Source organism: Somniosus microcephalus, chromosome 2, assembly GCF_052327205.1.
Source record: "Somniosus microcephalus isolate GS21.2 chromosome 2, FLI_Smic_1.0, whole genome shotgun sequence".
Lineage (NCBI taxonomy): Eukaryota > Metazoa > Chordata > Chondrichthyes > Squaliformes > Somniosidae > Somniosus > Somniosus microcephalus.
Genome location: NC_140988.1, coordinates 303,686,860 through 303,701,921, shown reverse-complemented (window position 1 = coordinate 303,701,921; position 15,062 = coordinate 303,686,860). Strand labels below are relative to the sequence as shown.

General features: G+C 41.3%; 1 protein-coding gene across 2 annotated transcripts in view; it reads left to right on the top strand.

Moving 5' to 3' along the window:
• The first annotated feature begins 10 nt into the window (after positions 1 to 10).
• The window catches only part of tpgs2 (tubulin polyglutamylase complex subunit 2), a 53,037-nt gene continuing 37,985 nt past the window's right edge, over positions 11 to 15,062 (top strand). The window contains exons 1-4 of one of the 2 annotated variants that reach the window (XM_085973969.1): positions 11 to 317; positions 4,111 to 4,190; positions 10,421 to 10,508; positions 11,009 to 11,140. In XM_085973969.1, the coding sequence (XP_085830095.1) occupies positions 242 to 317; positions 4,111 to 4,190; positions 10,421 to 10,508; positions 11,009 to 11,140 (376 nt within the window). In that variant the 5' untranslated portion in view covers positions 11 to 241. The remainder of the gene's footprint in view (positions 318 to 4,110; positions 4,191 to 10,420; positions 10,509 to 11,008; positions 11,141 to 15,062) is intronic. The other variant, XM_085973975.1, reaches the window with a different exon arrangement.

Sequence of the window (15,062 nt, the reverse complement as noted above, 5' to 3'; positions counted from 1 at the left end):
CGCAGGCAGTTGAGCCTCTCTTGTTTACGTGCGGCGAGAGAGAGCGAGAAAGGGACGGAAAACTATAGCGCCCAGAGTGCTTTGTGTTTGACGTTTCCGCTGCGCGCACAGGCAGCGAGCCGACGATAAGGAGACGCGAAAGGTCGCTCTCTCGTATGTGGAGATTATATTGTTAATAATACGCTTATGTGTGTACACAGTGAAGGAAATTCGTTTGTGTTGTCGGCAAGAGGCCTGGACCATGATGGAAGACAGTAAAACGGCGAATATGAAGGACTTGGTAGATCGGCTGACTTTAGGTGTAACCAGGCTACTAGGTGAGCGGAGGGCAGTTACGGTTACCATGGAAATTATCAGGTGAACCGGGCTTACCTGTGTGTGAGGCGGGAAGAATCTCCGCCCACATAGTGTTGAGCTTTGAGGAAATTTGGGGAGGTGTCCGAAAAGGGGAAACGTTGGTAGTGAAATTTATGGTGACAGATTGTAGACTCATTTAAATATTTTTAGGTCAGATGTATCAAAATGATAAGGTTACTAGGCGAAGCTTGATATTGCTGAAAATAAAGTACATTTGGAGACTTAAACTTTAAACCAGCAATATGTTGGCTTTTCCTTCCACAGGCATGTGAGAAACAGTGGGGTTCTGAAGGACTCAGTACTAAATCCCTTGCTTTTTGTGGTATACATCAATGATTTAAACTTCAGTGTAGGGGCATGATTAAGAAGTTTGCAGATGATACCAAAATTGGCCATGTGGCTGATGGTGAGGAAGAAAGCTGCAAACTGCCAGAAGATATCAATGGACTAGTCAGGTGGGCAGAAAAGTGGCAAATGGAATTCAATCTGGAGAAATGTGAGGCAATGCAGTTGGGGAGGGCTAACAAGGCAAGGGAATTGACAATAAGTGGTATGATACTGAGAAGTGTAGAGGAATAAAGGGACCTTGGAGTGCATGTCCACAGATCCCTGAAGGTAGCAGGACAGGTAGATAAAGTAGTTAAGAAGGCATATGGAATATTTTCCTTTGTTAGCTGAGGCATAGAATATAAGTGCAGGATGGTTCTGCTTGAACTGTATAAAACACGAGTTAGGCCACAGCTAGAATACAGAGTACAGTTCTGGTCACCACATTACAGGAAATGTGTGATTGCCCTAGAGAGGGTACAGAGCAGGACTGGAGAAATTTAGTTATGAGGAAAGATTGGATCGGCTGGGGTTGTTTTCTTTGGAGCAGAGGAGGCTGAGGGGAGACGTGATTGAGGTGTATAAATTTGAAGGGCCTAGATAGATTGGATAGGAAGGACCTGTTTCCCCTAGAAGAGATGGTGTGGAGATGCCGGAGTTGGACTGGGGTGGACAAATGTAAGAAGTCACACAACACCAGGTTATAGTCCAACAGCTTTATTTGAAATCACAAGCTTTCGGAGCGCTGCTTCACCTGACGAAGGAGCAGCGCGACAAAGGAGCAGCGCGACGAAAGCTTGTGATTTCAAATAAAGCTGTTGGACTATAACCTGGTGTGTGACTTCTTATCCTAGAAGAGAGGTCAATAACCAGGGGGCATAGGTTTAAAGTAATTGGTAGAAGGATTAGAGGGGAGTTGAGGAGAACTTTTTTCACCCAGAGGGTGGTGGGGGTCTGGAACTCACTGTCTGAAATGGCAGAAATCCCCATCACATTTACTGAAGTGCCGTAACCTATGAGGCTACGAACCAAGAGCTGGAAAGTGGGATTAGGCTAGATAGCTCTTTTTCGGCCGGCACAGACACAATGGGCCAAATGGTTTCCTTCTGTGCTGTAAATTCCTAACTGATATCTGTGTGTTTATGTAATTGAACCCTTTTATAAATCACTCAATAAAAACATCTGAAAAGAAAAAAGTGTTTGAACAGTTTATAAAAAAAAAAAAAAAAAATCATACCTTCTAACATTAAAGCATTAAAAGAGCAGTTTTTTCACACCTGTCTTCGCTCAGAAGGTTGTGAATCTTTGGAATTTTCTACCCCAAAGGGCTATGGATGCTGAATGGTTGAGTGTATTCAAGACTGAAATAGATAGATTTTTGGATGCTAGGGGAATTGAGGGATATGGGGATCGGGTGGCAAAGTGGAGTTGAGGTCAAGGATCAGCCATCTTATTGAATGGCGGAGCAGGCTCAAGGGGCCGTATGGCCTACTCCTGCTCCTAATTCTTATGTTCGGGTAGACTTTGTTTGCGGTGCAACTGTCTTTGCGCAATCTCTGCTATTTTGATTGGATTGGGTAAAGTTAGCACTGTATAAATGTAGACAGCAACAACTTTTATTTATATAGCACCTTTTTAACATAGCAAAATGTCCCAACACATTAAACATCCCCCACTGAATCAGTTTTCTTAGAATATACAATGGGAAATCTATGAATTGCCCACAAGCACTAATTGCCTAATGTCGTTGGAAGTTCCATACAAGCCAGCAATGCTGAAAACACACTGCTGGTCTGTACAGTCTGGTCAGCAATTAACCCACCAATGGGAAGACCCAAATTGGAGAACAAACCTCAAGTGCCACCAACACAAATGCTGTCACCAATACTTTTGACCAGATGCACCAGGTGAACTGCCTATTTCAGGAGAGTTTCATTGTTTCCAATGGCAAGAATGTCAGGTTGTTTGTATTACAGCCTTTCAAATCTGAAGCTGGAATTAAAGATCTATTAGTTTAACATCTTGGGATGTTTTACTACGTTAAAGGCACTAGATAAATGCAAGTTGTTGTTGTCAGTTCTAGGGAAGAATGCGGAAGGCATTGTATGGGTTGTGATTCTGATCACTTGGAGAGTTCAGTAGGTATTAGAGACCAAGATCCTGCCTCAATTACCTGACTGAATTCTTTGAGGAAGTGATCAAATTAGTAGATGATGGCAGTTCTGCACATGTTGAATACCTTGATTCCCAGAAAGCCTTCGAAGTGCCACATAAACGGCTATTGGAAAAGATTTCATTATTTAGGCTTGGCGGTCAGATATTATGTTAGTTAGGAACCTGGTTGCAAACTCATAGACAGTAGGTTGTTATCAATGGAAATAGATCTGCATAGGGGCAGGTAAAAAGTAAATTCCCACAACGCTTAGTGTTGGGACCATTGCTTATAATCTTCGTTAATGATTTGGATACGAGCACTAATGGAACCATTCACAAATAATGCAAAATTATGTGCAGGCGTTTTGAATTTGAACCAAATAAATGGGTCGTAGACTGGTTTAGGTCATTTTAGAGACTGAGCCTCATTATTGCAGATGTCCTTCAGTGTGGCTAGGAGCAGTGTTTTATCTATTTAGGCCTGGAAACTCCAGCCATGTACACACCATGCATAAGTGCTGGCAAAAGCCAAGGGGCCTGGGGGATCGTAGTTGATAAATCATTAAAGATCTTCAAGCAGTGTATCAAGGCCATTGGGAAGGCAAAATAATGTTTTGTTATATTGCTAGGACAATACACTATAAATTGGTGTCAGACATTTTTCATCTCAGGAGATTGAGAGAGCAGAGGGTTGGCTGCATCAGGTCTAGAAGGGCTGGGTGTTTTTTCTCTTTTGTATGTATGTTTACATAATAGTTTTGATTTTGCTTACCTAATCACACAAATAAATAAAGGAAATTGTGGACTAACGATAAAATGTGGGCTTTTGTGACCATCTTTGTTTTGAAAGGAACCAGCTTGTCATGAAACATTGAGTGTGTGCTGGGAAATGACTTACAGCTTGGAATTAAATTAGTAACTTCATTTGAGACCATTGTGTTTTATATCTATAAAAAAAAAATTAGACAGCAGTTGCTAGGCTCGTGTGGTATGGTGTATCTTTCAAATCTAAGAAGTTGGTAATCGGAAAAAAGAAACCTAACTTGAAAGAACCAAAGCAAGTTGCTACTAAACGTTTTAACAGTCGTTTTGTGCTCTGCTACAATAATGTGACAACCAGAATATCGAGATATCTTTAATTTTGAATTTTAATGTGTGAACTTGGTGATGTGCTATGAAAGTAGATAAAACCATCTAAATAAAGACAGCTGCAGTTAACAAATCAATCGAAGTACAAATCCCATTTACTACTACTTTTGACAATCATTTTAGAAAGTCGACCTGGTGTGACAGAAGTTAGATATGTGGAAAAGGAACCAGCAGAGCGTCATATGATCATTTCATGGGAGCAGGTGAGCGATCTCACATTTTTACTTTGGATCTGAACTGTATTACCTACCTTTTGATTTACTTCTTGGAAGGGATCATTTTAGATGTTTTGAAGCTGCAATACTTTGTTCCTGTCAATTCAAAACATTTCTTGATATCAGTCAGTGACATTTACATTTGCTAATAACGCAGCTAACCGAAGAATAAAGTTGATTATTAATTGTCACCTTAACAGCATGCTAACCTTCAGAGAAGACATGCGTAATAAGTAAAAGTTGCAGCATTGACAATAATAAACATTCTGTCACTTGAACTAGTGTATCAACGGTTTCCTAGCCTTGTGGCTTTTTCCTTTTCACTGTTGACAAAGCTCTTGTAACTGTCATTGATACAATATTCTACATTGTGTGTATATATAGCAGTATTCTCCACAGTGTAGATTTGTATAGCACAACATCATATGTTAAGAAGTCTTTGCTCATAAGAACATAAGAAATAGGAGCAGGAGTAGGCCATTCGGCCCTTTGAGCCTGCTCTGCCATTCAATGAGATCATGGCTGATCTTCTGCCTCAACTCCATTCACCGGCCCTATCGCCATATCCCTTGATGCCCTTACTAGTCAGAAATCTATCGACTTCTGTTTTGAATATACCCAATGACTGAGCCTCCACAGCCCTCTGGGGTAGAGAATTCCAAAGATTCACCACCCTCTGTGAAGAAATTTCTTCTCATCTCAGTCCTGAATGTCCTACCCTTTATCCTGAGGCTGTGGGTCCTGGTTCTAGACTTCCCAGCCATCCTTGAATATTTTTAATTGTGGTTTTAATAAGTGCTGGACTGCAGGGAAGTTTGTCATAGGAGACCCAATTCTTATCCGAGTCTTTGTTATAGAGTACTATCATCAACTCTGTTATGACCTTCATGCTTTCATGTTCTTTTAAGTAGTTGATATTTTCTGAAGTTCTCATAGAATCAGAAGTTCTGTGTAGATTCCCAATTTAAGCTCAGACCTATGTGTTTCCATTTGGCCTTATCCATTTAACATTTCCCAATTTGCAGTAGCCAGTTGTAAATTTGATGGCTATATCAACTTGGATAACAGCCTGACCCGTTAAAGGATAGAGCATAGTCAATTAAGCCCTTTTAATCTATTTTATCATAAGTTTTCAGAGCGGAACCTTGTATACCCAGATTACTTTTTGTTTGGGAGAACTTTTCCCACAATGCATGACAGTTCCAGAAACATGGCAGTTATATTACATTGCATAGGAAGGTACGGGTTAAAAAACAGAATGCACAGTTCACTACCTCCTATCTCTCAACTGATTTATTTTTCCAAATGCCTGCCAAACCTTATTAAATTATTGATATTACCAGCCTTGCTTGCTTCTCTAGATAGTCCATTCCAAACATTCACTACCTTCTGTGTCAAATAGTTATATCTGATCCGTCCATTTACCTTCCTCCTTCTCTGCATCATTCCATGTCCCAAATTGTCGTTCTTGGGACCATGTTTAATTGTTTCTTTGCATTCAACTTCTCAATATATTCAGTAAAACGTAGTCCTATGGGAACATCATCTTCTAGGTGACTTTGGTGATCACATTGAGCTTGTTGGACAACTTGCAAGGGCTTCAAGGCTGGAGTTCCAGTGATTTTAGTTTTCATTTTTTTAAATTTTACTGTTCTTGTAAATCAAACCGGAGTTCCTGGGCACTTCATAGGCTGCCCTGCTAGTAAACCAAATTTCTTATTGAGACAAACTAACACAAAAAGTATTGTTTTGAAATAAATCATAAGGTTTGTCACTCCTACCCGACTCTCAACAGATTTTCTTCCTATATCTTGAACCTAATCAGAAAATTGAGACAATTCTGTTTTACATGCGATAATGTTCCTGTCCTTGTAAAACATCTCATCCCGTCAGTATGATAAGAAAAAGGTACATCACTGTGCGCAAATGTTATATTTTTTTGCAGCGTAATGTCTTAAAATGCAGAGTGCTGCTCAGCTGCAACCTGAAAGCAACAAAGCACATTCCAACCTGCAAAGTTCACTGCCCAAACAGCAATTAAACTGATTTCAGTGTTTACTTCTGGTAATCAAAGGGACAATCCACCTTAAATACAACTCTACCTTTGCAACAGAATAATATATTGTGCAATTGTGTCAGCTGTGGCTCAGTGGGTAGCACTCTCGCCTCTGAGTCAGAAGGTTGTGGGTTCAAGTCCCATTCTAGGGACTCGAGCACATAAAGTTAGGCTGACACTCCAGTGCAGTGCTGAGGGAGTGCTGCACTGTTGGAGGTGTCTTTCGGATGAGACGTTAAACCAAGGCCCTTTCTGCTCTCTCAAGTGGACGTAAAAGATCCCATGGCACTATTTCGAAGAGGAGCAGGGGAGTTATCCCTGGTGTCCTGGCTAGTTATCCCTCAACGAAAACAGATTATCTGGTCATTATCACATTGCTGTTTGTGGGACTTTGCTATGTGCAAATTGGCTGCCGTGTTTCCTACATTACAACAGTGACTCCACTTCAAAAGTACTTCATTGGCTTTAAAGCACTTTGAGATGCCCGGTGGTCATGAAAGGCACTATATAAATGCAAGTCTTTCTTTATTTCATTATTGTATGAAATGCTGCCATTATAGAAATGTATCATCCAATGTGCAATATCCCAGGAGATCTGCTAATGACTGCATCGTGAGCAGCGAATACAGTATACTAAATTGCAAGAAGTACATAAAATCAGGTGTTTAACATAACAAAAACAAAAAGTTGCATATAGTACAATAATATGATTCTTATGTGCCTCTGAGTACTTTTAATAATGTTTTTACTTGGAGGCCATGGCCTCCTTCAAAAGCCTGGGCTTGGAGTTCATACTCTTGCCAGAGATATGGCATTGCCAGTTAAAACGAATTACCAACTACGCCTGTGCCTACAATTTCTAGTATTTTGTGTGTGTGTGTATACACAATGTGGAGAATTTCCCAGAAAGCATCAACATGATTTTCTCTACGCAAGTGGAAGTACTTTTTTTCATGCAGTTTGAAAGTGCTACAGAGTTTGAATTTCTTGGTTTTTCTAAATTATCTGAAAACTAACTGGAAGATTTTACAATATTTTTCTTGAGAGAGTTTCAATTCAAAATCATTGTCAACTGCATAATTATTATTTCAGAGACCCAGGCTAGCTCACAGAAAGACAGTTGTGCTTCAAGATCTTTGCTGTGAGAATTCAAAAACATTTTATTTTATAAAAAACTTATTCGACTCAGTGCAGAAGTCAAAACGTGTCTTTGCTCAGGCTATAACGGTATTTGTTTTTCCAAATGCTTTGAAACGAGGGTGAATTTCACAGAATCACAGAAACCCCACAGTGCAGATAGAGGCCATTTCGGCCCATCGAGCCTGCACCGACACATATCCCACCCAATCCCCGTAACCCCTACACCAACACATATCCCACCCTATCCCCGTAACCCCACGTATTTAATCCCCCTAACACTAAGGGTCAATTTATCATGGCCAATCAACCTAACCCGCACATCTTTGGACTGTGGGAGGAAACCGGAGCACCCGGAGGAAACCCACGCAAACACCTCAAACAGACTCAGAACAACAGAGACTAATAATTATTCTTGTTTGTCATTTACATAAATATTTGTTTATATAACTGCTGTGGGTAATTTATTTTCCAGGTCCCAGTCAAAATACACTTGTTTCACTGACTCGGGATAATTCTTAACAAATTCTTTCATAAGAGACATGAATCACTCCCTTTCCTCTCTTCCACACTCCAGCACCCACATGGGAACAGCATTAAAACATGACTATTTGAAGTAGTATATGAAGTATAGTTTATGAAGTAATCTTTGATACAAAAACAATGTATGTGGATTGCTTATGTTTTCAATTTGTTAAAGTAGCCATGTGTTTACTGTTGGGGTTTCAAAGCACTGTTTTTGGAAAATAAATTAATTCAAAAGAAGAGAAAAAGACTTGCATTTATATAGCGCCTTTTATAACCACCGGATGTCTCAAAGCGCTTTACAGCCAATGAAGTACTTTTGGAGTGTAGTCACTGTTGTAATGTAGGAAATTATAATTCACATGGCGAAGCAAGAGTTTATATCAGCCCAGTGATCCGAAGACCACACCCCGCCCGTTCCCCAGTGCTGCTACACCCCAAAATACCCATACCAATTCTGTAAAGCCTCAGGACAACCAGCAACAACTTGCATTTATATAGCACCTTTAACATAGTCAAACTTCTCAAGGTGCTTCACAGGAGCATTATGAAACAGAATTTGACAACGAGTTACATAGAGATATTGGGACACGTGACCAAAAACTTGCACAGAGGTAGATTTTAAGGAGTGTCTTAAGGGAGGAGAGTGAGCTTTAGAGGCTGAGTGGTTTAGGGAGGGTATTCCTGAACTTAGGTCCCAGATTAAAATCAGGGATGTGCAAGAGGCCAGAATTGGAGGAGCACAAGATCTCCAGAGGGTTGTAGGGCTGGAGAAGTTTATAGAGATGGGGATGATGTCGCCGAGGGGCAGCATGTAGATTAGAAATAGGTGGGGGGGCCAAGGATAGCTCCTTGGAGGACTCGAGGTAACCATGCAGGAGCGATGAGAATCCATTGCAGGTGATTTTCTGGTTCTGACTGGACAGATAAGAACGGAGCCAGGCAACAGCAATCCCACCCAGCTGGATGACGGAGGAGTTGGAGGAGGATGGTGTGTCCAACTGTCAAAGGCTGCAAACAGGTTGAGATGGATGGGTAGGGATGGTTTACCACAGTCACATAGGATGTAATTTGTGTCTTTGATGAGAGCCGTTTCAGTACTGTAAAAGGGCGGAAACCTGATTGGACGGGTTCAAACATGGAGTTGCGGGAAAGATGGGCATGGATTTGGGAGTTGAAAGCGCGTTCAAGGACTTTGGAGTGGAAAGGGAGTTTGGAGATGGGGGTGATAATTTGCAAGGACAGAGGGGTCAAGGGCGCGTTTTTTATGGGGGTGATGACGGAAGATTTGAAGGGGCGGGGGACAGTACCTGAGGAGAGAGAACAGTTAATATCAGCTAACATGTGGCCCAGGAAGGGAAGTTGGGTGGTCAGCAGTTTAGTGGGAATAGGGTCGAGGGAGCAGGAGGTGGGTCTCATGGACAAGATGAGCTCAGAGAGGGCATGAGGGGAGTTCGGAGAGAAATTGGAGAAAGATGAGAGTTCAGGTCTAGGGCATGGGGGAAGCTTGGGGATAGTTTGGCTTGCTGGACTAGAAGGGGAGGGAAGTGGCAGAGACAACTGAACGGATGGTCTCAATCTTAGTAACTCTTAAAGTCCATGAGCTCCTTGCACTTGTTGGAGGAGGCAGAGGAAAGGCATTTAAGAAGACGGTTTGTAGTGGAGAAGAGAAGCCAGGGGTTATGTTTGCATCCCAGGATAATCTTGGAATAGTGAGTAGTTTTGGCGGAAGAGAGTAGGACCCGATAGTGCTTTATGTGGTCCAGCCAGATCTGGCGATGAATGGCTAGACCAGTTGTTCACCATGAACGTTCAAGTCTAAGCCCCTGGACTTAAGGGAGCGGAGATGAGGGTCGTACCAGGGGTAACTACCAGGGTGAGAGATAGTAATGGTTTTAATGGGGACAAGGGCATCATAGGTGGAAGTGAGGGTGTGATTGAGTAGATCGTTAGCTGCAGAAATATCATGGTGAATGGAGGGCCAAATTCTGCCAAACCACAGGACCCTACCGCCTATGCTCTCAAAGCCCAGTGTTCCTAAGCCCCATCAAGTACCCCGCTACTCCACCCTAGTACGCCATACTATTTCTCCTTAGTTGAAAAGGATAAAAGACTTTTAAAAAGGCCATTGGTTTACAGTTTACACAAAAAATGGAAGGAATCACCGAAATTGATCCCCCATAACAATCATAGAATACCATGCAATAAAACAGAATTATTGACGACTTTGGTGGCCCTGAAATAATACATTGTGCATTATATGACGATACTTTTGTCACAAAATAATGTATCCTTCAACTTACCATGAGCAGCAATGAGAGATCTGCTTGTTCAGCTATTTATCAGTGGCATTTAGTCTATTTCTGCTGGCAACTTAAAGTCTAATACTGTATATTGTTCTATAAATGCTTCAGATGATAAGGAAACACTTGGTTTAGGACTGTTTGTTTAATTTAGTCCTAAACTTGTACCTGAAATATTCAGCTGTTTATGCTTGCAGAAGAACTGCTGTTTACTCCCAGAGGATCTGAGAAATTTTTACTTAATGACCGATGGTTTTTTGATGACCTGGAGTATAAAGTTTGATGGTAAGACGATTGAGCTTAAGTTATGCATTTATATGGGTCAAATTATTTTCCATTTGTACTAGTCAATCTGTGACATTTCACACAGGAGTCCTGTGTAGTATTAAGATGAAGTGGAGTTAGAGGGTGGGATAATTCTTCCAGGGCATGCAGCAATAATTAATTCCTCTTTTTAATGTCATACATTCTGTCCTTATTTTTATATATCGATTATAAATTCCGATGTCCAGATTTATAATGTAAACTGCCAATGTAAACTGCCCATGTAAACTTGTCATACAGTAATTACATTCTCCTGCCAGTGGTAGCATTTCAGTATCTCCACTCGCAGGAGAGTGTAATTATAATGTGACAAGTTTACGTAGGCAGTTTCCATTATAAATTTGGACATAGGAATGGATAATGGAAAAGATCGACGGCACACAGATGTAAGATTTTTAATATAGCTGTAGAGAGTGCTGAAAATGTGCATATGCTGTAATAAAGTAGTATTTCTATCTTAGGCAATACCATGCAGTTGGGAACGATGATAATCAACAGCATTTCAACGCTTTGTCGACTGGGTACAACATCCATTTACAGCCTGCCTAATGCACCTACTCTGGCTGACCTAGAAAATGATACAGATGATGAAGGTACAGTCCTGAAAAGTAGTGGCCCAATAAGTAAAATAGTGTTTGTTTGAAATTTGAATCTTCAGGTTTAAATAGCTGCAGTAGAGAGCAACACAGAGATCTATTTAGAAACCATTTTGATCCAAAGTAGCTAGTCAGTAATATGTTTCCCAGGATCTCATTGCTCCAGAGCAGCTGTCTGGTCAGTCTAAAATCACGATGACCACTGTTTCCTGTGGAGCTACTCTACGATAATGAATCCTTTGTGACTGTGACAAAAGTTAACTATCCCTCCTCGTCCTTCTTGACTTGTCTGCAGCCTTTAACATGGTTGACCACTTCATCCTTCTCCAACGCCTCTCCACCGTCGTCCAGCTGGGTGGGACTGCACTCGCCTGGTTCCATTCTTATCTATCTAATCGTAACCAGAGAATCGCCTGCAACGGCTTCTCTTCCCGCTCCCGCATCGTTACTTCTGGTGTCCCCCAAGGTTCTATCCTTGGCCCCCTCCTATTTCTCATCTACATGTTGCCCCTTGGCGGCATCATCTGAAAACACAGCGTCAGTTTCCACATGTACGCTGATGACACCCAACTCTACCTCACTACTTCTTACCTCGACTCCTCCACGGTGTCTAAATTGTCAGACTGCTTGTCCGACATACAGTTCTGGATGAGCAAAAATTTTCTCCAATTAAATATTGGGAAGACCAAAACCATTGTTTTTGGTCCCTGCCACAAACTCTGTTCCCTAGTTACTGACTCAATCCCTCTCCCTAACATCTGTCTGAGGCTGAACCACATTGTTCGCAACCTTGGTGTCATATTTGACCCTGAAATGAGCTTCCGACCACACATCCGCAGCATAATAAAGACCACCTACTTCCACCTCCGTAACATCGCCTGTCTGCGCCCTTGCCTCAGCTCATCCGCTGCTGAAACCCTCATCCATGCCTTTGTTACCTCTAGACTTGACTATTCCAATGCACTCCTGGCTGGCCTCCCACATTCCACCCTACGTAAACTTGAGGTCATCCAAAACTCGGCTGTCCGTGTCCTAACTCGCACCAACTCCCGTTCACCCTGTGCTCGCTGACCTATATTGGCTCCTGGTCAAGCAGCACCTTGATTTCAAAATTCTCACCCTTGTTTTCAAATCCCTCCATGGACTGGCCCCTTCCTACTTTTGTAATCCCCTTCAGCCCCACAACGCCCCCCCCCCCCCCGCCCGAGATATCCGCGCTCCTCTAATTCTGGCCTCTTGAGCATCCCTGATTATAATCGCTCTACCTTTGGTGGCCGTGCCTTCTGTTGCCTAGGACCTAAGCTCTGGAATTCCCTGCCTAAACCTCTCCACCTCACTACCCCTCTTTCCTCCTTTAAGACACTCCTTAAAACCTACCTCTTGGACCCAAATTTTGGTCACCTGCCCTAATTTATCCTTATGTGAAATTTTTTGTCTTAAAATACTTCTGTGCAACGCCTTGGGACGTTTTACTACGTTGAAGGCGCTATATAAATACAAGTGGTGGTGGGTCTATAGAATAGGGAATTCTTTGAGCAACAGTATACTCCCTGGCCTTTGTTTATCCCTTTTAATAGCATATGACTCCACATAGTCTATTTCCACATGAACACCTTAAAGTATGGAATACTATTTCACTCTATCTCCACTACAAGCCTCTAAGATTTACACTTCCACATTTTTGTGTAAAGCCAGTAACCCCTCAGTCTATTCTAGTAAATATCAGAAAGGCACAATTTAGAGAACTACTAAAAAAAAAACTTTCAGCTGGTCAAACTGAAATGATTGTAATGGGAATGTAAATTTCACACTTTTTCAAGGCAACTGCATATAGATAGACCTGACAGTTTCAAAATAATTCTGGTAAAATTATTCCTTAGTGCTGCGGAACTGGTTTACCATTATTGCATGGAAATTAGAGATGGTAATATGGGAGGTTTTTCAGGATCATGTACTACACACTAGTGAACAGATTAATATTAAAGTTTTATTGAATTCATTTTCTTCATTACCATGGTTTGTACCACTGGAAATTAATTCAAAGGACACAAATATCGTCAACAAAAATCATAGATATGTTCATGTGTTTCTTGTATCTCTCCTTCCTTCCCATTTGTAACTATGTACCTACACTTTTATTTCCCCTGACACTACACAGGATTCCTAGACAGACAGAGCAGGCGAGCAACCTGTTCCTGGACCTCTACAAATGCTGCTTTGTGACCAGCCACTAACAATTGCTTAGGAATACGAAGTTGACCCAATTATTTACCCTCCCTTTTATGCCCTCTAACATGCCAGGTCCCTTCTTTTCCTCCCTGTAGGAAATTAATTGCATCTCCGTCTGTCTCTGGCTGAAGCCCAATTGAAATCAGGAGCTTCCTCTTGTGTGGAGTCAAAAACCCACATTCTTCCACGCCTTGTCCTAATGGATTCGTTATTGGTTTCTTTGTATATTGTTATTCGCGCAAGCCCAGAAAAAAATATTAAACAAGTATTGTATCCAAAGCACACCTGAGAAACAGTGCTACCAGTACTATACATTAGAATCAACTGTGTTGTTCAGAAATGGTCGGAAACATCAATCCATCAGCTGTTCCTGCTATATATTTCAGCTCTCAAACATACAACTGAAGGGTGAGAAAGGATCAGCAATGATCCTTTATCAGTTAGATGGTGCAACGTTGTGCACCACCCTCCCTAGTTGTTAGTAATGCTATCTCCTGGGGAAGCAAAAAACACAAAAGAAACCCTGAGAACAATACCTTTCAGGTTGGAACAGTTTTTAATTGGATCTATATTCAATTTTTTTCATACTGGTCAACATGCTCAATAGTCTGTATTTAGTAAGGATGTGGTACAGTATAGCCATAATCCCATCACTGTCGGCTTCTTGTCCTCAACAGTTGTTGGAATTTAAAACTAAAGCCACAATCTCTGCAGCTGTCAGCATACCACTGATGGAGTATTTCTCCTAGATATGAAACCTCTTGTGATCTCTCCTTCAAGGATGACACCAATCTCTGAGCAGCCCAAATCGGTTGACCAATTTATTTTAAATAGGCTAATGTCTTTATTTATTTAAAATAGTGGACAGAGGAATGTTGTACAATTATATTAAACTTTCATTGCTAATATTGCCAGCAGTAATTTCTATGCTATTATGACAAGCCAGAAAGGTCTGGTTTATAGTGTGATTTGTTGCAGGGTATTCTAGAAGAGTTATATAGAAGACTGGTCAGTGGCGCCCAGTAATGAGAATAGATCCAGCGTAAGAGCTCGGATTGGAGGTAAACAAACCACCTTGGAGATTATTTGACCAATCTCGGATATTAGTTGGCTGATTGACAAGTTGTTCAAGGTCATTCTGTCTTCTGTCCTTTTTGTGAGAAATATTGGCCCAGAAATTCCGTGCGGAGGGCTGCGATCTGGAAAAATCTGCGCCTGGACCGGAGGGCTCCCGGGAGGTGCAGAGTTCCATTGCTGGGTCTCTCCAAACTGCCGGTGCACAGGGCTCACATATCCCAGAGGCACAGGCGGTTCGCAGCGTCCCTGGGATCACGTGGGCCATGGAGAGCCAATCGGAGAAGGGAACCTCCATTCATACATTTGACAGGAACCTGTCAAATATATGAATAGAGATCACCCCCAAAAACATATAGTAAAACTTTAAATAAATAAAAAACATCACAATTTTAAAATGACTTTACATAAATTAATTATTTTAAACCAAATTTTATTTTTTGGAAAAAAAAATAGTTTTTAACGGGGCTAAAAATAATCTTGCCTTTAAGTATTTTTAAATGATAAATCAGTGGAAATTTTTTTTTTTTTTTACTTTTTTCAACTTTACCAGGCACAAGAATTGTAAGTGTTTTCTACAGGCGGAGGGTCTCTTTAAAAAAAAACGGAACTCTCC